At 35.8% G+C, this 24,808-nt stretch overlaps 2 protein-coding genes across 7 annotated transcripts in view; one reads left to right on the top strand and one right to left on the bottom strand.

Annotated features, from left to right (window-relative positions):
- ANKS1B (ankyrin repeat and sterile alpha motif domain containing 1B) overlaps positions 1-24,808 on the top strand; it is a 1,280,047-nt gene that overhangs the window by 339,055 nt on the left and 916,184 nt on the right. For all 6 annotated transcript variants that reach the window (XM_054442265.2, XM_054442272.2, XM_054442264.1 and 3 more), the window contains exon 9: positions 16,096-16,239. In XM_054442265.2, coding sequence (XP_054298240.1) covers positions 16,096-16,239 — 144 coding nt within the window. The remainder of the gene's footprint in view (positions 1-16,095; positions 16,240-24,808) is intronic.
- On the bottom strand, positions 21,201-23,586 carry GARIN6 (golgi associated RAB2 interactor family member 6). The gene is made up of 2 exons (XM_054442259.1): positions 22,525-23,586; positions 21,201-22,025 (listed from the first exon to the last, which is right to left on the bottom strand). Exons 1-2 carry the CDS (start codon positions 23,137-23,139, stop codon positions 21,915-21,917), a joined length of 726 nt encoding a protein of 241 aa, XP_054298234.1. The 5' UTR covers positions 23,140-23,586; the 3' UTR covers positions 21,201-21,914.

Below are 24,808 nucleotides of genomic sequence, written 5' to 3'. Positions count from 1 at the left end.
CCTCAGTAGAATAAGAAGTAGAAAATTGTGCCTTGACTAATGGTGAACTTGTTTTAAACTATCAGTTTTATGTAATAGAGCCCTGATTTATTTTTCATGTACCATCTCCCCACCATGCCTTTCCTAATAGCTAATTTGCCAGACACAGCAAGCACATTCATACTGCCTTAATCATGCAAACTCTGTGCCTCATTCCCATCTCCTTTTTTCTGTCAGAATTCTTATCTCATGAGGTGCTTTTGCTCAAATGCAAGCCCTCTGAATTCTCTCCTCTGCTTGCCCTGGTTGCTTCCTCTTTATGTTTTCTAATACCTTGTTTCAGTATCTCTGTAATGCTTGTAATTTTGGTCTAGTTTTACTGTCTAGTTATATACAGATATGTGTCTTTACACCTTGAGTTCAGAGTTTATGACATACTTATATTTTTCTTCCCTCATCCTAGAGTTTAGCCTTGTAGACAGTAGTTTTTAATCAATAAATATTTAATAAATTTAAATAAATTTATTTGAAATATTGGGCATAAACAATAATTTTTAAATTAAGTTAAGTAGCAATGAAATTATGCGCACAAGAAGTTCAGGTTGGTTGTAAAAGGTATGTATATTCATTGATGCAAAAAAATAATTGAATAACTCTCATATTACAGGTGAGATTGTTTTCCTAGGACCATCTATTTATTATGAATTAGGAAATTGACAAGACAAGCATGATGATGGAAAGAAAAGACTAACTTTATGTGATAAATGTAGAGTTAACAGTGTGGAGGAAGAGAATATTAATATGTTTGAGGGATTTGTACAAAATAGAGGAAATGGGATTATTTAGCCAGTAAGAAGTGAAGAGAGGTCTGAAATGGAGAAACAGATATGAATAATATACATGTCTTCTTTTAAAAAGTGTTTTTGTCAAACCTTTAAAGTTTTTGTCAAACTTCCATGAGGTAATAGGGTATGGAGTAGCTCCTTCTGAAAACTGCTGAATACTGGACAAAAATATATCAAACATTCATGATCAGACCTGGATAAAAGACAGGACTGTGATCCCTAATAGAAAAGATACAAAGGAGGCAAACCCTACTATCACCCAGCTTTTTGCCTGAATACAATTCCTAAATATGGCGCCAGGTAGAAAAACAGAAACAGGGTCAAGTAATCCTCTGAGTTGAAAATACAGAAACTAAAGTTGGGGAAGGCTGAGTCAGCTAGAATTTGCAGGCAGAGGAACAGAAAAGAGGGTACTATACGGAAAAAGAGGTCCAGAAAACAACCTAAAGTTATCTTTTATCTTCAGTTGAATATCAGTCTGCACAAGAGTGAAACTTCATGAAGACAGAAAAAGAAAAACCTCCAAAGAAAGAACAATACTGGAGGTACATAAACAGAAAAATCCCTGGAGCTCACACAAGGCCAACAATCATTCAAGTAACTACCAGCCCAAGTAGAGGGATCATGCTTAATACATGGGGCATTCACTAGAGATTCCAGAGGGAATGTAAGTCTTAATAGTGGGGTTAAGTTAGCTCCAGAGTAAAGGTTACTGTAGACTCACCTAAAAAAACAAAGTAAAAGCAAGCCTTGAATGAATTAAACTGATCTCCAAATAACTTTACTCTATGCCACAACAATGTCCAGTAATTTTTAAGGAAATGCAACTATACTCAGAGCCAAGTGTGTGGTGGGACATTCCTGTAGTCCCAGCTACTCAGGAGGCTGAGGCAAGAAGATCATTTGAGTGCAAGAAGTCAAGCCTGCAGTGAGCTATGATTGTATGACTGCACTCCAGCCTAGGTGACAGAGTGAGAACCTATCTCTTAAAAAAATTACTACACATGAAAATAAGGAAAATGAAACTCATGAACATGCAAAAAATTGGTCAATAAAAATAGGCCTGGAATTACAGAGTTGATTGAATTTGTATATGAGAGAATAAAATATTTGCTATAAATATGCTTGATACACTCAAAGGTTTAAAGGAAGAGGTGACATGAATAGAGAAATGTAGATATAAAAGAGTTCAAAGGGAACATCTAGAGATGAAAAAGACAGTATCTGGAATGAAAAATAAAGTAGATGCAATAAACAGCAGACTGTCATTGCAGAAGGAAAGATTGGTGAAATGGAAAATATTGCAAATGAAAGTAGCCAAAATAAAATACAGAGAAAAAAATGACTAAAATAAATAACAGAGCCTGTGAAAAAATATCATGCAATGAAACATATGTGTAATTGGAGTTTCAGAAGGAGAGGAGGGGTTAGGAATGAGAGAATAACAAAAAAATAACAAAAACAATGGCTGAAAAATTTCTAACTTGAATGAAAACACCAACCCAAGAAGCTCAACAAATGCAAAGCATGACAAAAACAAAGAAAACTAGACAAAGATACATCATAATCTAGTTGCTAAAGTCACAAAGAAACTTAGAAAATATTTTTAACTAAATGCCAATAAAAACCGAGAATATTAAACTTTGTAGGTAAAGCTAATGCAGTGCTTAGAAGGAGTCTCATAGAATTCAGTTCTTATATAGGAAAAGGAGAAAGGTCTTAAATGAAAGACCTAAGCTTCCACATTTAAAAAAAAATGAGATAAAAGAGGAAGTTAAACCCAAAGTGAGAATGATTAAAATCAGTATCAGTAAAATAGAATATAAACAACCAATAGAAATAAAAGGGGATATGAATAAAGATCCAGGAGAATGAATAGAATAATAAAGGAACAATATGAATAACTTTGTAGCAATAAATCTGACAACCTAGATGAAATGGAAGAATTATTTGAAAGACCTAAATTAGGAAAAGTAACTCAAGAAGAAATATAAAATCTAAATAATCCTATGTTAAAGAAGCTTAAATCATAATGAAATTCTTCCCCACAAGGAAACTTTACATAGAGGTGGTTTACTGGTGAAATCCTTTTAGAAAATAAAAGATAAGGGTTGTTCCCAATTTATTATATGAGGTCAGCATTACTGTGATAACAAAGACATTTCACAAATGGAAAAATATAGATTAATATCACTCATAAACACAGTAACAAAATCCTCAATAAAATAGTAACAAATCAAGTCCAGCATACATTTAAAAATTTTGCGTTACAACCAAGTGGGATATATGTCAGAAAGGCAAGGTTATTTTAACAGATAAAATCAATTAATACATTTTACCACATTAACAGAATAAAAGAAGAAAACCTTATGATCATATCAGTCATTGTAGAAAAGCATCTATTCATGATACAAACTTTTAGTAAACTGAGAATAGAAATAATTTGCTCAACCTTATAATAAAAAGCCTTCACAAAAATGCCACAGCTAACTAACATTATACTTCATAATGTTGAAAGACTGAATGCTTTTCACTTAAGATTTGTATTCAACATTGTGCTGGCAATTCTGGCCAGTGCAGTAAGACAAGGGCCAGAAAATAAAGGCATAAAGATTTTAAAGGGAAAAGTAAAACTCTTTATTCACAGGTGATATGATCATTTACATAGAAAATCCTAAAATATCTATAGGAAAGCAACTAGAACTAAAATGTGTGCAAGATGCAAAGTAAATAAACATAAAATCAAAATTTTTTTTACATGAGGAACTACCAGTAACTGAAAATTCAGGGTTTTTTTCTTTTCTTTTCTTTTTTTTTTTTTTTTTGAGACAGAGTCTCGCTCTGTCACCCAGACTGGAGTGCGGTGACGTGATCTCGGCTCACTGCAACCTCCGCCTCCCGGGCTCAAGTGATTCTCCTGCCTCAGCCTCCCGAGTAGCTGGAACTACAGGTGCGTGCCACCACACCTGGCTAACTTTTTTGTATTTTTAGTAGAGACAGGGTTTCATCATGTTGGCCAGGCTTGTCTCGAACTCCTGACCTCAAGTGATCCGCCTGCCTTGACCTCCCAAAGTGCTGGGATTATAGGCATGAACCACTGCACTCAGCTGAAAATTCAATTTTAAAATTTGGTACAAATTTGAAGTTTAGTTACAAATTTTCAGTTATAAGATGAATAAATTCTGGAGATCAAATGCACAGCATGGTAACTATAGTTAATAACATCACATTGTATACTTGCAATTTGCTAAGAGAGTTGATTCTAAGTGTCCTCACCACACACACCCACACCCACACCCACACCCACACACACACACCCCATAGTAACTATATGACGTGATGGAGACGTTAATTGGCTTGGTTGTGGTAATTAATTCACAATTACGCATATATCAAAACAATATGCCATACATCTTAAATATGTACAATTTTGTTTGTCAATTATGCCCCAATAATGCTAGAGGGAAAAGAAAATTAAATTAACCTAATAATACCATTCAAAAGATTTTCCAGAAACATGAAATGCATGTTTACCCCTTCATATTTAACAAGATATGTGCAAGACCTGTACACTGAAGACTATGAAAATATTGTTGATGGAAATTAAAGAAAACCTAATACCTATGGGGATATACCATCATGTTCATGAAATTAAGGACAATGTAGTTTAGATATTTGTTCTCCCCAAATTGTACTATGGACTACAATCCCAAGCAGAATCCACGCAGGCTAATTTTTCAGATATTGACAGCTTACTCTAAAATTTATATGCAAAGGCAGAGAACCTAGAATAGCCAAAATAATTTCAACAATGATAGACTGGATTAAGAAAATGTGGCACATATACACCATGGAATACTATGCAGCCATAAAAAATGATGAGTTCATGTCCTTTGTAGGGACATGGATGAAATTGGAAATCATCATTCTCAGTAAACTATCGCAAGAACAAAAAACCAAACACCGCATATTCTCACTCATAGGTGGGAATTGAACAATGAGAACACATGGACACAGGAAGGGGAACATCACACTGTGGGGACTGTTGTGGGGTGGGGGGAGGGGGGAGGGATAGCATTGGGAGATATACCTAAAGTATAATAATAATAAATAAATAAATAAAAACAAACTTAAAAAAAAGAAAGAGTATATGCCAAGGTAAAGCATGTTCCCTGAGGGGATGACTGGATATTATCAAGATGATGTTGTCCTTAAATAAATTTATTAATTTAATGTAATTCCAATCAAAAAATCAATAAAAATGTAGTTGGACAGATTAAAAAAATAATAATTTCAAAGAAGAACAAATTTGGAGGATTCTCTGATTCCAGGCTTATAAACGTCTATCAACGTGGTATTTGCATAAGGAGAGATTTACAGGTCAATAGAACAAAGTAGAATTCAGAAATAAACCCATACATGTATGGTCAATTGATTTTCAAAAAAACTGCAGGGCACTTCAATGGGGAAAGGATAATCTTTTCAAGTAATGGGGCTGACTACTTCTACTTATATATTTAAAAAATAGGTTTCTTAAATCTCAACCTTTACCTCATGCTGTACATGAAAATTAACTCAATGTAGAACAAAGATCAAAATGTAAAAGCAAAAATCTTAAACTTATGGAAGAAAATATAGGAAAATATCTTAACTTTGTGTTAGGCAAAGATTTCTTATATATTCACCAACAGTACAAAGGAGGTATGTATAGAATATAGAATATTTAAAAAGAATACTGTTACAACACAGCAATAAGAAGTCAAACAAACTTGGCTCATGCTAAGGTTGTAATCGTAGCACTTTGGGAGGCTGAGGTGGGTGGATCACAAGGTCAGGAGAGCGAGACCATCCTGGTTAACACGGTGAAACCCCATCTCTACTAAAAATACAAAAAATTAGCCGGGCGTGGTGGCGGGCGCCTGTAGTCCCAGCTACTTGGGAGGCTGAGGCAGGAGAATGGCGTGAGCCTGGGAGGCAGAGCTTGCAGTGAGCCGAGATGGTGCCACTGCACTCCATCCAGCCTGGGCAACAGAGTGATACTCCGTCTAAAAAAAAAAAAAAAAAAAAAGAAGTCAAACAACCTAATAAAAATGTGTAAAGGTACTTCACCAAAGAGAAAGGTAAATGGCCTCTAAGCACAGGAGAAGATATTTAGTACATTAGTAGCAATGACAGAAATGTATATTAAAAGTACTATTGTGATAATTCTACATACCATTTGATAACTATATACTATTGCGATAACTCTACCTACATACCCATTAGAATAACTAAAATTAAGTGTTGCCAAGAATGTGGAGCTACCAAAACTCTCAGACACAATGAATGGGAATGTAAAACGGTACAAACACTTTGGAAAACACTTCAGCAGTTGCTTAAAAAGTTTGATTCATTTACCATGTGACCTAGCATTTTAGATATTTACCCAAGAGAAACAAAAACTTATGTGCACTCACAGATTTTAATGTGAATGTTAATGGTGACTTTATTCGTAATGGCCCCAAACTGAAAACAACCAAATGCCCATGAACAGATGAATGTATAAACAAAACTTTGGCATAGCCATACAATGGAATATTACTTTGGATTAAAAAGGAATAAACTACTGATATGCAAAAATAGGAATGAATCTCAAAAACATTATGCTGAGTGAATTTTACTAACATGGAACAAATGGTTGTGGCGAAAAGATAGTGTAGGGTAGCCTTGCAAGGTAATTTTCAGAAAATTTTAAACAGATGTTTAGTTAATAAGCTTTATAGAAAACTTATGCCAAACATAAAGTGCATATGCTACTATATTGTGGCAGAAAAAAGATTTCTGGGGCTACCAGTAGGGAAATATTGATAGGAAAGGGATACAAGGTAACCTTTTGTGGTGATGGAAATGTTCTGTATCTTGATTGTGGTGGTGAATGCACAGGTATATACATTTAAAATGGGTGCGTGTCATCTTTTCTTTCTTTGTTTACTCTCCCCTTTCTTCTCCTTTGCTTCCTTCTCAGTTTCTTGCTCCTTTTCCCTCAGCTTTTTGAAAATGCCATACTGTACGCTGACTGTGGAGGATTCTACATACATCTACCTTTTGACTCTTAGCTTTTTAATTTTGATATAAAATTTCATTTGTTTTCTTTCTATTTTGCATTAAAGTAACATAAGAATCCCCTATTTACAAAGAAATTCTATTAAAGATTTGTACCAATACAAAAAATAAGTAAATAAAATGGGTTCGTGTTAGGTATATAAATAAGACGTTAATGAATTTTATTTTAAAACAAAGAAGTAAACTTTTAGAAAAATGTTATTTGTTCATATAAAATGATCTGTCATGGAGGATAATTTAGTTTTCCCAAAGTTATACATTTTGCCTTCTGTACTGTCTTGTTGAAAAAAAAAAAAGTTTAAACTTTCCAAGGTGACTTTAACATTTTTTTTTGAAATTAGCTTCTGCGTATTGTACATAAAATTGGCATCAGTTTAGACTTAGCTCTTTCTAATATTGCAATAATAAACAGTATTAATTACTAGGTAAGGGTCAGATAAATGAACAAAAGTTTTGAGAGATAATAAAAACATTCAAATTGATTGTATATAAGTAGAATAGCAAACAAAATATGTTCTTTGAAGTTTCCTGATGTTATGCAAACGATGTCAAATATGTAAACAGCAGGCAGGAACATAATGTGTTGGAACTAAGTGTTTCAGAGGAATTGTAATGTCTCATGTACTATTAAAAAGAGAAAGACTATCCTTACTTTCTTGTTCAATATTTCTTGCAACTAAAACAATTGCTTTAATAGCAATTCTATCCTTCAATAAATGTGAAATACATTTGGCACTGGCAAATCCTCAAGTTTCAAATATCACCATACATAGTAACGTCATTTCGGAGTGCGGATACTAGGAGATGTACTCAGCGTACTCATTGGCATCAAGACTTGTTTTTCTTCCTTTCTTTTCCTTGCAGATATAAATGCAGTACAGGATTCACAGCTAACTCCAAATAAATCCTAGAGAAATTTTATTTTTCAGCAGACTTAAATGTTGCAGCTTTTGTGAATTTTACTAACATGGAACAAATGGTTGTGGTGAAAAGGTAGTGTAGGTAGCCTTGCAAGGTAATTTTCAGAAAATTTTGAACAGATGTTTAGTGTTACTAAGCTTATAGAAACATATTTAACAATAGGTTTTCTGATCATTGCTAATATATTCAACTGTGGCATGTGATATCTGTCTCAGGACTAAATTTAAGATGATTGAGTCTGTTCCTTTGTGAGTAATATGATCACTGACCTATCGTCTATCTGATCATTAATACTATCATAGCTTTGGAATAAGTAAACCAGCTTAACACCTCACGTTTTCTTCTTCTTAGTGCCCCACTAAGCCCTTAGATCCCTAGTTTTAAAAGATTGTAAAAAGGAAAATATGATATATCATGCTATTACATAGTTGTTGCCTTTTAAATTGACAAAATAATAGTTCTCATGTAAGGTCTCTTGTGTAATGAGATTGGCTATGCAAGTTTGCAGATAAGATGTATCCTAGTGTGAAATTGCTTGCCTAATAAAGAGGAGAAGAATTTAAAGAGCTAATGAAAACAGTCTGTAGGAAAAAATAGACACCAAGAATTCTATTCCTCTTGGTGGAAGGGGAGATGACAAGCACCCTTCTACCCAATTATCACTAAAAGGAGAAAAATATTGATAGAGGAGGGGGAGGAGTTAAGCTGTGCAATTTAAAGCCCATTCACCTCCATTATAGAGTTTGTGGTAAAATCTAAATTGTGCACCAATGGTTGTCATAAATGTATTCTTTCATGAAATCAAATAGATGCTGTTTTCTACATTATTTTGAATATGGGATGAAGACAGTGGGAGTTAGAGAACAAGGGACATTAAAATCTGGGTTATAGTTACATTGGTTCCTCTTAGAACTAGTGAAAATGTTCACACTAATAAAACATCTATGAGGGCATGCTGGCATTCATTCATTCATTTACTCTTCATTCATTTTCAACACATATGTGATGAACTGTTATTCAATGTACTAGCCAAGTATCAGGCTTTGGTAGCTAACCCAACAGGCATCTCTGCAATCATGCAGCTTTTATGGACTAAGGATAGGAGATACTGAACCAAAGTCACACAGTAACTATAAAATTATCATTGTGATAATTGCTATTAGAAAAGCAGGATACTGTGAAGGCATATAAGAAAGGAAATTAATCTTGGAGAGCATCAGAAGGCCTTCCAAAGGAAGTGAATCATATTTATACTTAAAGCACCAATAAGATTAATCCTGATGAAGACAAGCAAAGGAATTTATTTGTTAGGAGTTGACACAATAGCAAATAACAAAAACATCTAAAATAATAATAATGGCTTAAAGAGAAAGAGTTTGTTTTACTCCCACTTCTAAAGCCTAGAGCTAGGCAGTCCAAGGCTGGTAGGGATCACCTCTATGAGGAACCCAGGATTCTTCTATTTTGTTGTTCCATTGTGCAGGTCCTCTAGTTCCAAGGATACTTCATGGCCCAGGACAAATGCTCCAGCTCCAGCTATTTCATTAGCATTCAATCAGCAGGAAGAGGAAGGGGAGGAAGAAGGGCACGCCTATTCACTTCAAGAGCACTTCTTATATCCCATGGTTATGACTTAGCTATGTGGTCACACCTAGCTGCAACAGACACTGGACAATGTGGTATTTATTCAAAGAAGACATGTGCCCAGCTAAAAGTTGGAGTATTAGTACCATACAAGAATAAAGGAAGGGTGTTACTAAAGACAAAAGGAGGAGGGGGGACTGTATATTGGGAGATGACTAATAGTCTTTGCCAGAGAAAACCACGTGTGCTAAGGTAAGGTACAAGGCAAGAGGAAGTTTGGTATACCTGAGGGAAAGAGGGAAGCTCAGTGTGTTTAAACATTATGGGCAAAGGAGAGGAATAGTGTTAGTGTTCCTGGACCAAACCGAGGGTCGGGTTGCTTATTCTCATGGTCCAATAACAAGATGCAGACCAACTGGAAAAGAAGAGAGTTTACTTCTGTAAACGGGTACAGGGAGAAGGCCGGGGAAAATATTGCCAGACCAACGCAAAATTACAAAGTTTTCCAGAGCTTATATACCTTCTAAGCTGTATGTCTACGTGTAAGTGTGCATTCATCTAAAGACATAAGTGATTAACTTCTTCTCATCTATACCTAAAGTCTGAGTCCTGAAGACCTTCCTCTGGAGCTTCAGTAAATTTACTTAATCTAGATGGATCCAAGTGCCAGGGGTGATTACCCTTATCTTGTCTCCTGCTAAATCATGAAGATTTGGGAGTTCCTTTAGACCTCAATAAAACTTGTTTATGGAGGTCTGGGGAGTTCCTTCAGACCCCCAGTAAAACCTGTTTAATACTAAATGGGTTCTGTTAAGAATTCCTTTGTTATTTCATCATACTTCAAGGCCCTGGAAAGGCCTAGGCAAAACTCTTGGTGGGCTTTCGTTACATTCCAGCCTTTGTATAAGGACACTGGCTCTATCAGTTTTAAATATTTAACTTAACCACTCAGTCAGTGCTGAAACAGTTGTCATGGAGGCCTTCCTGTTCAGCTGTTAGTGAGACCTGGCCTGCCAGATTAGTGGTGGGATACAGAGGGAGGTAGGGGCAGATCATGCATAGCCTTTTGTATCATATTAAGAATTTTGAACTTTATCAGAAGAACAATGAAAAGCTATTGAAAGTTTTAAGGAAGAGGAAAACATGATCACATTCTCATATGAAAAAACATTTCTCTGATCACTGTGAGCAGGTTAAAGACAACATTGGCAATACTTAGAAAGTTTAGGCCAGGCACGGTGGCCCATGCCTGTAATCTCAGCACATTGGGAGGCCAAGGCAGGTGGATCACCTGAAGTCAGGAGTTCAAGACCAGCTTGGCCAACATGGCGAAACCCCATCTCTACTAAAAAAATACAAAAAATTAGGTGTGATGGCGGGTACCTCTAATCCCAGCTACTTGGGAGGCTGAGGCGGGAGAATCACTTGAACCTGGGAGGTGGAGGCTGCAGTGAGCCGAGATTGTGCCACTGCACTGCAGCCTGGACAACAGACTGAGACTCCACCTCAAAAAAAAAAAAAAAAAAAAAAAAAGGTAAAGGTAGACGTACTCTTTGATGTATACAATTTCTCATTTATGAATTTATCGTGAGAAAGTCATCAGGCAAGTAGAGTAAGTATTACAAAATCTGGAAGTACACCCACTGAATGTGGGACCGAGGCTAGGAAAGCTTCACTCTCTCATGGGTAATTTTTTATTTTGAATGATTTGTTTTACAATAAGCATATATTACTTTAAATTTCATTGAAAAATCTATAAAGCAATTTTACTTTAGAACTAAACAAAGGCAAAAAGGCCTGTGGCAACGCTACAAAGTAGTCTAGATTGCTAACTCATTCCAGATTGTTGCCTTTTGCTTTGATCGCCATTTCTGATATTGCCTCTTTCCTGAATTCTGCCTTTTGGCCTGGTCCCTTTGCATTGACAATCTTGAACATTTGTTGTCCTCTTGAAGAGTTCTAGTAATTAAGGAGGTGGCTTCCATGGTGTGGTAGAAAGACAATAGGACCTAGAATTAGAGGACTTGGATTATAATCTGGACTCATTTGTAGGATGATCTTGCAAATCGAGTAACATTTTGAGCATCAGTTTTTTTCACTTGTAAAATAGGGATAATTCTTACTCTATTTTATTGGGCTATTCTCTATCTGAAAGCATTTTATAAATTTTGAAGCACTGTTATATATAGTTGTCATATAATTTATACATAACACACACACACACACACAGAAACACACACACACAAACACACACTGCCTCACAGGGAAATCCCATTTCTTCAATGTTAGACTGATATAATTATTCTCAAAAGTGTTTTTCTTTGATTGAGCTCGTTTGTCTCCCTACAGTATATTATTGTGACTGTTTTTCAATTTGCGACAACATAGAATTGGTCCAGTCTTTCTTTATTACCGTGTAATAACCAAGAGAGCTAATGGGTTCAAACTATATAGATTTAGGTCTATTTTTTTTATAGTAGAATTTTCCCATCTTTCTGGAACTTCAGGAAAACAGTTTGTTCTCCAGTAAAAAGTTGGAACAGTATTTGGAATAAAGGAAACCATCTGAGGTTAAGTGTGTTCCAGTGGCTTCTTCCCATATATAATTGAAGATTATATGTAGCTTGATAAAATATTTTCCTTCAAATCTTTAACTGTAAAGAAATGAAGTTAAAAATTATGGTTTTACACAGCCAATTTATATGCTGTCTTTAGGGGGCAGTGCTAAACCACTGATAAGTTTCTTCATTTCTGCAAAGCTACTTGTAATAGTTAATATAAAATAAAGCTAAAATGGCAATCTTGATATTTGTGATACAATTATACACACCCCTTAATATTAGTAAAATTTTCTAGGTAGTCAAATGAAAATAATAATTTGAAGCTCATTTATTCAGTGATTCATTCAATAAATATTGTTTCATTATGTACAACACATTGTAGGAGATACAATGTGAATAAGGCAATGTTTTCTTTCAAATAACTTACTTCATGACGGTAAATAAGCCACACTTGTGTCTGTGTACTATATTTGCACAAGCACACTGTGTGTGTACACACAACTCTTTTATGGTAAAAAATAAAATAGCAGTACTTATTGATTTTTTATGTGCCAGTCTCTGTCAAGCAATTAATTTTATCTTCCTACAGCCCTGCGAGTAGAAATGATTACACTATTTTTTCAGATAGGGAAACTAAGGATTAATAAGATTATGTGATTTGCTCAAAGTCACAAAGCTTGGAAGTGGTAGAGCTAGGACTTAAACGTATATCTGTTTGAGTTAAAAGCCAATGCTCTTTGCCACTATAGCATCTATCAACTAAAGGTGAATGTGAAATACCAAATGCAAACATTTGCACAAAGAGCTAGAGACAAGCAGAAGAACATGATATCATGCATGTTTGTGGGAAATCTGGAAAATTTTAGGTAGGGGATGAAATCTGAACTCTATTTTGAATCAGTGGGATTATAAGAAAATAATAAACATGATAGTTAATACTTACTGAAGCTGTATGTGTCAGGCACTTTATATTTATTACCTCATTTAGTCATCAGGAAAAAACTCTGAGAGAGGTTCCACTGTATTGTTTTCCATTGCATAGATAAGGCAAGAGAGGCTGACAATGGTCTTATCTGCAGAAGATCATACAGCTAGTGAGGCGAGTATTTGGAACTTGAATCCAGGACTGTCTAATTTTAGAGCCCAAGCCCTTAACCACTACATTATGCTGTGCAGACAAGTAAGGTGAAAGAAAGAATAAAAGCATAGAGCATGATTAGGCAAGGGTAAACAATTCCACCTAGTTATAATCTGAGGTGAGTATAGTGGAAAAGTAAAAGGGCTGAAAAATCATTTGACTATAGAACTCTGAAGCCAGATTAAGGAATTTGGATATCATTTGCTGTGAAATGGAAAATAATTGGAGCTTTATGAGCAGGGAAGAGAAATAAAAGTTTTTTTTTTTTGAGGGAGGAGAAAGAGATAGAGGAAGTTCCCTGTGTGATTGGATTAAATCATTGTAGCACCATTAACAAAATAGAAAAGAATGGATTAATCTAAAATGTTGATAATTCTTGGCTAACTCTGAGGTGGTTTATAGTATGTGCCGCATCAATGTTGATGGTCAAACTGTTAGCTGATCATGAGCTGGTAAAGGAGATACCTTTTTGATCATTTTATTTATTCCTGTGAACAACTTTATCAAATATATATATATCTATATATACCCTCTTTCAGATTAAGATTTTAAATTTCCCAAGATTTTTTATTTTACTCAAAGGATCTGTAGGGTCAAAAATCCCTGTGGTAATCACCTTCTATTATTGATTTGAGAAGTGTGTATTTATGAAAGCATGGGCTGCTATGTATCAAATTGCAGAAATTTTCACTCCCTGTCACAGAAGGCAAAATGCTCTCAGGAGTATACTCGTGTAACAGAAACATATTCACCAAATATACTTCTTTTATTTAAACTGCAATTATTTGCATCAGTGTGGTTTTTCAGTATATTGTCCTCTACAGGGTATTGTACCAAAGGAGTGGTCACAGAAAGTAGTGGTGAGGGGAGAGTAGGCTTTGCAGCCCCCTAGTCTGGGTTAGAATCCTTTTTCTGCCACTTGCCAGCTTCGTGACCTTGGGTTTTACTTGACCTCTCTGTTCTTTAGTTTCCTCATTTATAAAGTGAGAGGAAAAATATTTGCCTCAAATGGCTGTTGTGTGAATTAAAATAGTTAACAGACAATAGGCCAGTGATACTCCAAGTCACATAGTAAGTTCTCAGTCGAACACTTGTTATTATTATTGTATTTTATAGACAGCGACTGATTGGGGGGCAACTTAATTTCATTGCTTCTTAGTTACTGACAAGTGATCAAGGGGAAGTTAAAATGTGAATGCAGAAAACAAATTCTTTTAAATAGGAGGAAAAATAAAATCTTATATTCTATTTTTAAAAGGAACAATTTTGGGGGGAGGATGCTATTTGCAATCCAATATGTAGAATATATTTACTTGCTTTAGTAATCATGATCTATCAATGTTGTGCTGAACACTACATTCAGAAGACCTTTAGACAATTTATTGTATTTATTTATGCATATACGTCTTTTTTTTTTTTAAATTCAGTCTGCTAAGTATTCAGCAGGCTTTTAGAGTATGAAGTTTTTCCTCAGTTTCTGCAAATTTTCGTGCTTTATTTCTTTTACCCTCCCATCTCTACTCTTAATTTTTGGAGCTCCTGTTGTTCAGATGTTAGAGGTCTTGGTTTGACCCCTAGTTTTCTCCACTTTTAAGTTCTGTTCATCTTTTGGGAAATTTTCTCAGATTTTTCTAACTGTTGTATTGGATTTTATGTATTTTGTAACTTTCTGTTCTTATTTCATGGCTATAAATATCTTCTCTCTGAGGATACTATTTATAACTTTTTTCTCTATATTTATTTTGGTGTCTGTTAGAGGTTTTTCTCAAATATATGATTCTTGTGAGTGGAACTTGTTGAGAGGTTGGCTTCACAGTAGAGATTGATAAATAGATCCCACCATTTTCCTGCTTATTTATAGATCTTTTTTCTTAGGAGGTCTGTTTCTACAGAGAGGAGTATTCTAGTTGTTTATCTGGGAATATAAACCGTGCTGCCATGTTGTCTAATGCAAATATGGTAAGGCACGGGGTAGGTTATGAATCTTCATTACTATATAGATATTAATTCTCTTGTTTTTGGAGACTCAGTATATCTGTATTCTTAGAATTCATAATCCTTTTGCTTCAACTTCTTCAAAAAAATAAACCTCTAATTTCTTGCCAGTGGTAAAGATTTAGTTTCCTGGCTGGGTGAAAAGGAGATGGGTCTAGGGGTATAATTCTTTCTGATACTGAGTTTCAGTCTGTTTCTGCCCCCCCTACACTTACACCTTCACAGGTAGCCAGTCCCTCCAATTCTTTCCACATGAAAGTTCTTTGCTTTCAGTGTTCTCATGTTTGCTAAGTCAGGTAATACTTACCCATCTGTTATCCAAAAGTTACCCAACATTATCCAGAAGTTTTCTTAATATCGTCTGTTCATCTCTCCTGTCATCCTTATTTTTATGGTGTAAACATTTTTATAAATGTTCTACCATCATTTTAGTGAGATTTGGGAGATAACGAAGGAAAATATATGTGCTCAATATGGTAGTCTCATAAATTTTAAAACCATTACTCCTGTTATATGTATGATATAAAAGTTTATAAAGTTTTATTTCAGTGGCATTCTGAACAAACTGGTTTATCAGGAGTTCCCATTTCAATAAAATATTTTCCTGTTAGTGCCCTGACTGCATTTTTCCTTAATTTTATGCCTAAACCTAAATTCTTGATAAACCATAAGATTTTTCTCATTTGTTGCTATTCAAATATTTTATTAGGCCATTATCATGTTCTATTCTTCATTATGAACTTCATATATTATTTTATAAGTCTTTCACACCTAGTTTTTTTCACTTTTAACTTAAGTTGGACTATACATATTTTTGTCTCAGTCACAGGGCACAGCCATGTAACTATGGCTAAAAGTGAGTTGACTTGTTTGCCGAGATATACCACTGTCATTTATAGAATTTAATTGATGTTAAGATATCTAAATATCATTGATATAATATATTGGTATAATATAAATTTAATTTCAGAGAACCTCATCTACAATCAATTTGTCACCAGGAGAAGTGGAAGAAGAGGATGATGATGAAAATACGTGTGGGCCATCAGGACTTTGGGAAGCATTAACTCCGTGTAATGGATGTAGGAACCTTGGCTTCCCCATGCTTGCCCAGGTAAAAGTTTGCTTTTATTAAGGTACAATAAAACAAAGATGGTTGCCTATGTTTTTAAGATAAAATCTCGCTCCCCTTCGAAAATCAAATTAGGATCTTGTTCACTTTGTGACTTTGGATCTTGTGGTTTTTCTCAAAGTGTCAAGTAAAATGTGCATATAACTTGGTGTGCATATGTGTGCATATGTGGAGACATAATTTATGTAAAAAATTAGTATTATTTAGTTTGGTTATAATGCAGAAAAGTTATCTTGTTTATGAGGTTTTAATATTTTGAATCCAGAAATATATCATTTTAAAGAATGCTATTTTAAAAAAGTAACTAAAAGTTGTCTACAGATATAGTTATAAGGAAACATATTATGGCTGTTTAAAAGCATAGCCAGTGATTATATTTTTCACATCACAATGGAGCATTGTAGAATAATGGGAATGTGTACTTCTGGAGGTTTTGGAATAAAATCCAAAAATGAAACCAGAACACTAAAATATTGACTATTAGTTTCAAGTCATTTCACTATCATTAAGTCTACTTTAATTCTGTAGTATCACCTTCAGGTTCCTGTTGTGTGTTGTGAACCATACACTCTTAGAGGAGTTTCAGAAATGGCTAAAATATTCCAGAGATAGGAAATTTGAAGCCATGGTGGAAATATCTCTGCACAATAAGCAAAGAACTTAATATGGAAGGGTATAATGTTAAGAGGTTAATTACGTAGAACGTGGGTGGAAAAAACAGTCCAGGACAGAAAATAAATCACAGTACTTATCCAGAAAAGTGTTACATCTCAAAGATATTTTCCCTTCTGTCACAACAAATATGAAACAATTATATCTAAGAAACCATCACGTCTTCCACATGTCTGTATCATAATTTGATCATCGCCACTCAAATTTCAATATTAATTTATTGTAGAAAGCTAAGTAGGATATTCAAATCAGTATATATACTTAAAAAATCTCTTCATAGGACTTTAAGACAGTTTACTGTAACCTTTACAGAATTGTTGTCAATACAACAACCATGAGTTCCATAAGGGTAGAGATTCAGCCTTTTGATGCTCAGCATCTGCAATCTAATGTGTAGTTCCTGGCAAATCAGAAGAATGGGTTGGATGTGGTATCTCATACCTGTAATCTCAGCACTGTGGGAGGCCGAGGTGGGTGGATTGCTAGAGCCCAGCAGTTCAAGACCAGCCTGGGCAACATAGTGAGACCTTGTCTCTACAAAAAATACAAAAATAAGCCAGGTGTGGTAGTACGCACCTGCACCCGTAGCTACTCAGGAGGCTGAGATGGGAGGTTGAGGCTGCAGTGAGCTGTGATCACACCACTGCATTCCAGCCTGGGTGATAGAGTGAGACCCTGTCTCAAAAAAAAAAAAAAAAAAAAAGAGAAAAGAAAAAATGTCTTCTTTATCAGGCAAAATCTGATGGATGTAAAACAAAAAAAATAATAATTGGAATGAAGTAATAGTTGAATGAATCTCAGTGAACAAATGTGTATATTCTAGGGTGTCATGTCTTCACTTAAAGTTTTTACATATAGTTTTTTACCTCATATCTACATGGGTAAAGGGAAAGAAAATTAACAAGCATAAGTTGTATTTTATTAGCTTACCCTTAACTGCTTAACAGTTTATCAATAATTAAATGTTTTAACCCATTTTCCCCTCATAAAACTGTGTTTGTAAAAATACATTTCCTAATCATTAGTTTACCTTATATCTTAAAAATAATTATTGAAATAAAATAAAGTATCAGGGTATTTACTATAATAGCCAGATGGCTGCAAATCAAAAAGCTGTCAGTAATATGATTGTATCTGATTTTCTACCACCTTACTAACATTTGCTTTTTTCTAAATTTGATTTTATTATTTTATTAGGCTTGGTAGTACCTTGCTTTTGGTCTACAATTTTTAATATTATATTTGCTTTCCCTTTGGCCATTTCCTTGGTGAAGACTGGTATTGTTCAATAAGTTTATTAATTCCTCAGATGTTCTAGTTACATTTACCACAAAATCTTTCCCAGTCTGCAGCTTTTCTTTTTGTCTTAATTTGTATGTGTACAAGTGCATCATGTAATTTTAAAAAACTATCCAGTTGATTAAGCTTCTCAGTCCTATTTTTCATTTAATTCATCTTATCTAGAACTGCTTTTAACATACATTTCAATTATGGCTCTATATTATTTTTTGCTTGTTGATATCTAGTTTTCCTATGACTTTCCATTGAACAATAACTCATATTCCTCTCGTTTTTATCCTTTTGTTTTGGTTTTACTTCTGAAGGCTTGTTTATTTCTTCCTTTCTATTTTTTAAACCACATGACTTAGTGTTGGTGTTATTCATTATTAAATTAAAACTAGCAGCTGACTTGATTGCTTGCTTTATAAAATCTGTATTTTGTAATTACTATGTTGAGTTTAAAAAGTATCTCTATTGGGATTTTAATTGTTACTGCATTAAATCTATAAATGTACTTGAGATGCAGGTTTTGGGTGTTTTTTTTAACTGGATTTAATCTAACAAACCAGCAATAAGACTATTTTACTGATGTTTCTCTCACTATAAATTTTTCTTTTTTTTCAGATGGAGTCTCGCTCTGTTTCCCAGGCTGGAGTGCAGTGGTACGATCTTGGATCACTGCAGCCTCTGCCTCCCTGGTTCAAGCGATTCTCCTGCCTCAGCTTCCTGAGTAGCTGGGATTACAGGGGTGCGCCACTATGATTGGCTAATTTTTGTGTTTTTAGTAGAGGCGGCATTTCACAATATTGGCCAATCTCGTCTCAAACTCCTGGCCTCAAGTGATCTGCCTGCCTCGGCGTCCCAAAGTGCTGGGATTACAGGCGTGAGCCACTGCACCCAGCCTCTCACTATAAATTCTTAAGAATGTGTGTGTGTGTTTCTGTGAATATTATTGTTTAAGGGCTATCCTTTAGCATTTATATTTGTGTGTGTATATGTGTGTGTGTATATATATATACACATGTAAACATGTTTTATGTATATATAACGTGTTTATATATATACATTTTCATTGCAAAATATATTAAAGAATTTTTGTAGTTTTGCAATTAAAAATATACTATATATAGCATATTTTTGTGTATATATAGTATATTTGTACATATATATAGTATATACACATACACACGTACACAATTTGCAACATTTTTGAATTCATCTGGTTTTTTAGTTTATTACCTAGGATTCAACCATTCTCAACCATTCACAAATGGTAATTTTTAAATCTTTTTCTGTTATTATAAGTATCTATTATCTAAATTATCTCTTAAACTTTGATTAGAAGAGATGAGGTAACAGGATATGTATTGTTTTAGAATTTTAAGAAAACTGTGACCTAGGAACAGGATCTGATGGTAATAAGAAGCATCAGGATTTGTAATCAGAAGAAGATTGAAATATTTACCAAAGGAATATACAATTTTAAAAGAGATTGAGTCAGATTGAAGATTTAGAGAAAAAATACAAAATGTGCAGTGCTTTTAACAATGATCCCTTCTGTGATTATCAAGGGACTACAAGGTGGTAAGCATGCTGACAGTCCTTGAATACAAAGATAAAGCTGGTCTCTGTTTAGAGTTTGCAATATGGTCATTTTAAAGCCTCTTAGGGGGTCTCCAGTATCATATGATACTGGGCTACGTACCACATGAAAAACAAAAATTGTTTTATTTTTAAATTTTTTTCATTTGAAATTATTTGCTGAAAAGTGATTTATGATTAGATGTGATTTCTCAGTAATGTAACCTTGAAATTTGCAAAGCTAGAACATCTAACCTGTGAAATGTTTTTCATATTTTGAAGCCATTTTTTTCAGGTCTGAAGCACTTTTGGAGGCCATTAAAAATCATTAAGTCATAAGCGCTGTGAGGGTCTACTGGTAAACTGCTTCCTTACAATATATACAGGAGCCTTTGGGATCTGTACAATTAGTACAGTACTATGAAAAATTGTATACCCCCAGATTTGTTGGATTGGAATAAATTATATTTTGCATTTATAGCCCTTAATTGGATCCAGCAAACATGTATCAAATATCTTTTATATTCAAAGCATAGTGCTCATCAGAATCATGAGTGTTGTGGAAACAATACAGACTTAATTGGGCGCCAGGTTACCTATATATTCTGGTTCTGGGTTATCAAACCATATGATGTATTACTTTAGACTCAAGCAGACTTTTTACTTGCAAAATTAGAATATTGGCTAATCTCGTGGATGTGGATCTTACAATTCTAAAATGATCTAATTTCCAGTTTTTGTCCAGATTATGAATTGATCCTATATTACGTTTTATTTTTCTGCCTCCAAGAATACTAAAATTGGAGAGAACCAGGTAAAAGATGAGTGCTTTGAAATTATCTTTCCATTGTAACTAGATTGAAGTTTCTACAAATTCATGAAAATTTAGAATTCTAAATAGCGTCAGGGGATTAAAATTCTTGGGAAAATACTAAGAAGATTTACTGTAAATAGAGCTTTTATGGGACAATTGCAAAGCAGTTAATTAAGATTTAAGAAAGGAAATCAAGATGAAGAGACTGGGAAAATTAAGCTCTTTCTGGAAAGTATGATTAAACTCAGAATTTGTTTCTCAACACTACCATTTACACAGTGCCTACTATGTTCCAGATATTATACATGTATAGTCTCAGGGTGACCATTTAAAGAAACAATCTACTAAAAGTCACAGTTAATGTGTGGCAATGCTGTGATTCAAACCTGGAGAGAGAGAGAGAGAGACAGTGTGTGTGTGTGTGTGTGTGTTCCTGGGTTCTCATTTTATATTTTGGAAAACAGTTTTAGAATAATTATCCTAATGTAGGATCATATCTGAGAGTAATCTTCAACATTTCGTTCTGTCATCTGTTAATTTATTTAAAAAATATAAAGTTAAGGGAAAGTTAAAGATAGTTTTCAGAGCCTGATCATAAATTGCCACTAGTTTTATTGCTACCCTTCCTGTCAATAGAGCATATGTTATTAGAGAAGATAATTTGAGTTGATAGATTTTATTATGGTGAATCACGTTGTTCCCCTTCACAGTCTTAGGTGAGATGTCCCCCTCTGCACCATGTGTAGTACCGGGCTTTGAGGTTATTACTGCAGAGTCAATCCAGCTAGGTAGAGACCCTCTGGCTTCCATCCCATTCACACATGTGGCCTCATCCTGCAGAGTTGAGATACTGACTCCCAATGCTGAGTAGCAGAGAGTCAGCCTTTGAGTAGCAGAGAGATACTGTCAGTGCAACAACCTTCTCAGTATCTCTCTGCTCCTGTAGTCACCACATTCATGCTGCTCTCTAGGGAGAGGCCAGTAGCACTTACTGATATGCTTGAAGTACCCTTTTAGGACACGAATGTGCATGCAGCCCTTGCTATAACAAGATTAAGACATGGAAGCACCCACTATAGCCATGCTGGTTATGCTTCCTCCTGGACCTCTGAAGGCTGCTTTTGCCAGTGCTGTGTTTCTCTCCTGAGTCTGCAGACTTGGTTGCAGCCACATCCATGGTATCTGTGGTGGTGCTTACTGTCATCACTACTGCTGTTGCTACCCTGCCTGTTCATCAGGCACTATAGGTTTTATGACTGCAGGGGTGTGTGAACTCTTGAATGTAGTATATGTGGGAGGTATGTTGGATTCATATCTCTATTGTATAATCATAATAGGTGGACCCAAACATTTCAGCATTCATGTGAAGTCTACTGATTCTGAATTGCTCCTTCTCTTCACAAAACTTCATGGCATATCCCTAGGGAGAGAACAAATAAACAAAGAAAGTGAGACCAGCAAGATCTCCTTTCTCTTCCTATAGGTAAACAACAAAAAGAAATTATTGCACAAGTACACAAACATGTTGCGTTGCCACCGATGTATATAAGTGGCAATTGCAGGGAGACATGTCCTACAACATATCAGCCTACCTAGGTCATAGTATGTGTTTCAGAATAGACTAGTCAGGATGCTTTGGACAGCATTACAACATTGGATATAAAATGAACAGCTGTGGATATAAAATGAAGAGTTGCTGACAGCTAAGAAATCTCTGAAATTCAGGTTTGGAGAACACTGGAGAAGCACTAGGAACCTCCTCAATGTACCATGGCCTCCAAATGGAAGCTCATTTGGCCTTCAGGCCTTCCAAATGCAATGCATTTCCCAGGTGAGCTGCAGCACCAAAGGCTCTACAGGACCTTTACCTGCTCTCCCCCAAAGCATCCTGGCCCCATCTAGTCTCTGCATAGACTCACCACTGGGCTCCTCTGCACTTCCTCAAACACAGATGAGTCCAATGTGTTCCCAGCTAGGATAGCCTTGGTACCACTGTAAGCCTCCACTGGTGGTCGCAGGATGTAAACAAGGTTTTCCCAGTGAACAAAAAGGTCTTCACTTGCATCTGATGGGGGACACAGCTGAAGATAAAAAGAGCGGCCAGTGGCAAGCTTCAGGTGGAGCTGTTTTTTTATGCTGTTGTGGATGGTTATTTTCACAAACATCAAGGGAAGCAGCCTGGTTAGTTCTAAGATCTCTGTAGGCGGACTATCTCTTTTCTGGGTGGCAGGACCACAGCTGGCATTGTCACAGACAGCAGCTGGTCGGGCCAGCAGCATGACATCAGGTAGTGTGAGGCAGGGGCTGGTGCGAACGATGCCCACTGTTACCATTCGGGCACGGTTGTGCACGTCAATCACTTCTCCTCTTTTGCTGATCTGGATAAAGTCACTCTCAAACATGGGTGCATACCTGAATATAGTATACTCGCCTTTGTACAGTTGCTGCTGCAGCTTCCCCATGGAGGTGTTAAACATGCCCATTGCGGGGCTGCTTTGGGCCGTGTAATACGGTAGCATACAGCGGTCCTCCATGTCTTCCTTTTATCAAGACAGTTCCCAGCAGCTGCTCCACACCTTCCTTAACATGCTTTAGCAGGCATCCTGTTTCCTTGGCCACTCTGGCAGGTGGGCCAGCAGTCGTGTTCTGCAGGCTTTCTTTTTTGTCCCCAAGTGACTGAGAACAGGGTGGGGTATTGATTACCAACTGCTCAATGCCAGAGACAGTCAGTCCCCTGGATCCAGACTGTGCCCTGCTTAGTGCAGGGAGCTGTCAGGAGCACAGGTGTTAGGGCCCTCGTGGATGTCCGGGCACACAGGTGTCGGTGCTCATTCAGGAGGGACATCCATTTGAGCCTGATATTCCACTTCACAACAGCCTTTGCTCTTTGATTCCACAACCTCAACTGGCAATTCCATTGCTCTTCTTCCCAACCTGAACCATCCACTGCTGCTGAACCACCCCGCAGGACCACTTTTATCCTCCCCTACCCATTGTGACCTGCCCCATCACACACCCCTTTGTCTCTGTCACCCAGTAGTCCCTATCTCAGGGCAGGGACACCGCCCTCTCCACCCCACCCTCAGCCCCACCACCCTCCACACCTCAGCAGACCACTACCCCCCCACCAGCCCACCCATCTAGGGACCTTAATGCATTCTGGCAAATTGCTTTCAAAAGGGTTAGAGGTAAATTTTCTGTGAGAGGCAAGAGTTTAATATACATTCTCTGTATACTCATTTATCCAGCTCCTCTAGTTGTAGACATTTATTTTAAAGAAAGAATTGGATAAATTGGTAAACAGATTGGTACAGGATGTTTATCAATGTTTGTTGTAGAGTAAAAAATTGTAAACAGCATTAGTGTCTTACAATAGGGGATTGCTTAAATAAATTATGGAGCTTCTGTGACGGGACAGTCTACAGCCCTAAAAATGATTACGTAGTTTTCCTATTTATTGAGATGAAAAGATATCCCTGATCTTTTTTTTTCTTAAAGAATAAGAGAAAAACTGGTTTCAAACTCATAGTATAGGTGAGATTCAATTTATGTAAGACCATGTGTATGTGTTTGTGGGTATGGAATTATGTTCAGTGAAATGTTTAAAGTGCTTAGGTATAATTTTCATTTTTTTTTAACTTCTATTTTTATTAGGAAATTTATTTCTGTTACCAGGGGAAATAACTATTTTATTGGCAATGTATTTTTTTTCTGTTTCTATAGCCATGATAAATTTTATGTTTTGACTCACCCTTAAACTGTTGATGCAATTTTTAAGCTTTTACCACATTTGTACCCTGGCTATGGAATGCAAAGAGCCTTAAACATCACATTTATGCTCTACTCTTTACCATCAGATTGTATTGAAAAGAAAAGCTCTAAAGAATTTTGCTAGGTGTTGCAAATATTATCAATTCAATAAGATTATAATATCTTTATTGAAATGACAGTACACATGATAACCCACATGAACACAAACACACACACACACACACAGAGCCATAGCCATAGTTGAGTCTTTTTTTTTTTTTTTTTTTTGAGATGGAGTCTCACTCTGTCACCCAGGCTGGAATCAGTGGCATGATCTTGGCTCACTGCAACCTCTGCCTCCTGGGTTCAAGTGATTCTCCTGCGTCAGCCTTCCTAGTAGCTGGGACTACAGGCGTATGCCACCACGCCCGGCTAATTTGTATTTTTAGTAGA

The sequence above is a fragment of the Pongo pygmaeus genome, chromosome 10 (genome assembly GCF_028885625.2).
Source record: "Pongo pygmaeus isolate AG05252 chromosome 10, NHGRI_mPonPyg2-v2.0_pri, whole genome shotgun sequence".
Taxonomy (NCBI): Eukaryota; Metazoa; Chordata; class Mammalia; order Primates; family Hominidae; genus Pongo; species Pongo pygmaeus.
The sequence above is the reverse complement of the archived record's forward strand: the minus strand, read 5'-3'. Positions and strand labels throughout refer to the sequence as shown.

Bases quoted from the DNA above. Each gene is read 5' to 3' on its own strand.
- GARIN6 (XM_054442259.1), bottom strand. From the start codon at position 23,139: ATGGAGGACCGCTGTATGCTACCGTATTACACGGCCCAAAGCAGCCCC. The intron at 22,026-22,524 runs GTGAGTCTATGC...TTCTCTCCCTAG, and splicing joins AAGTGCAGAGGAGCCCAGTG to GGATATGCCATGAAGTTTTG.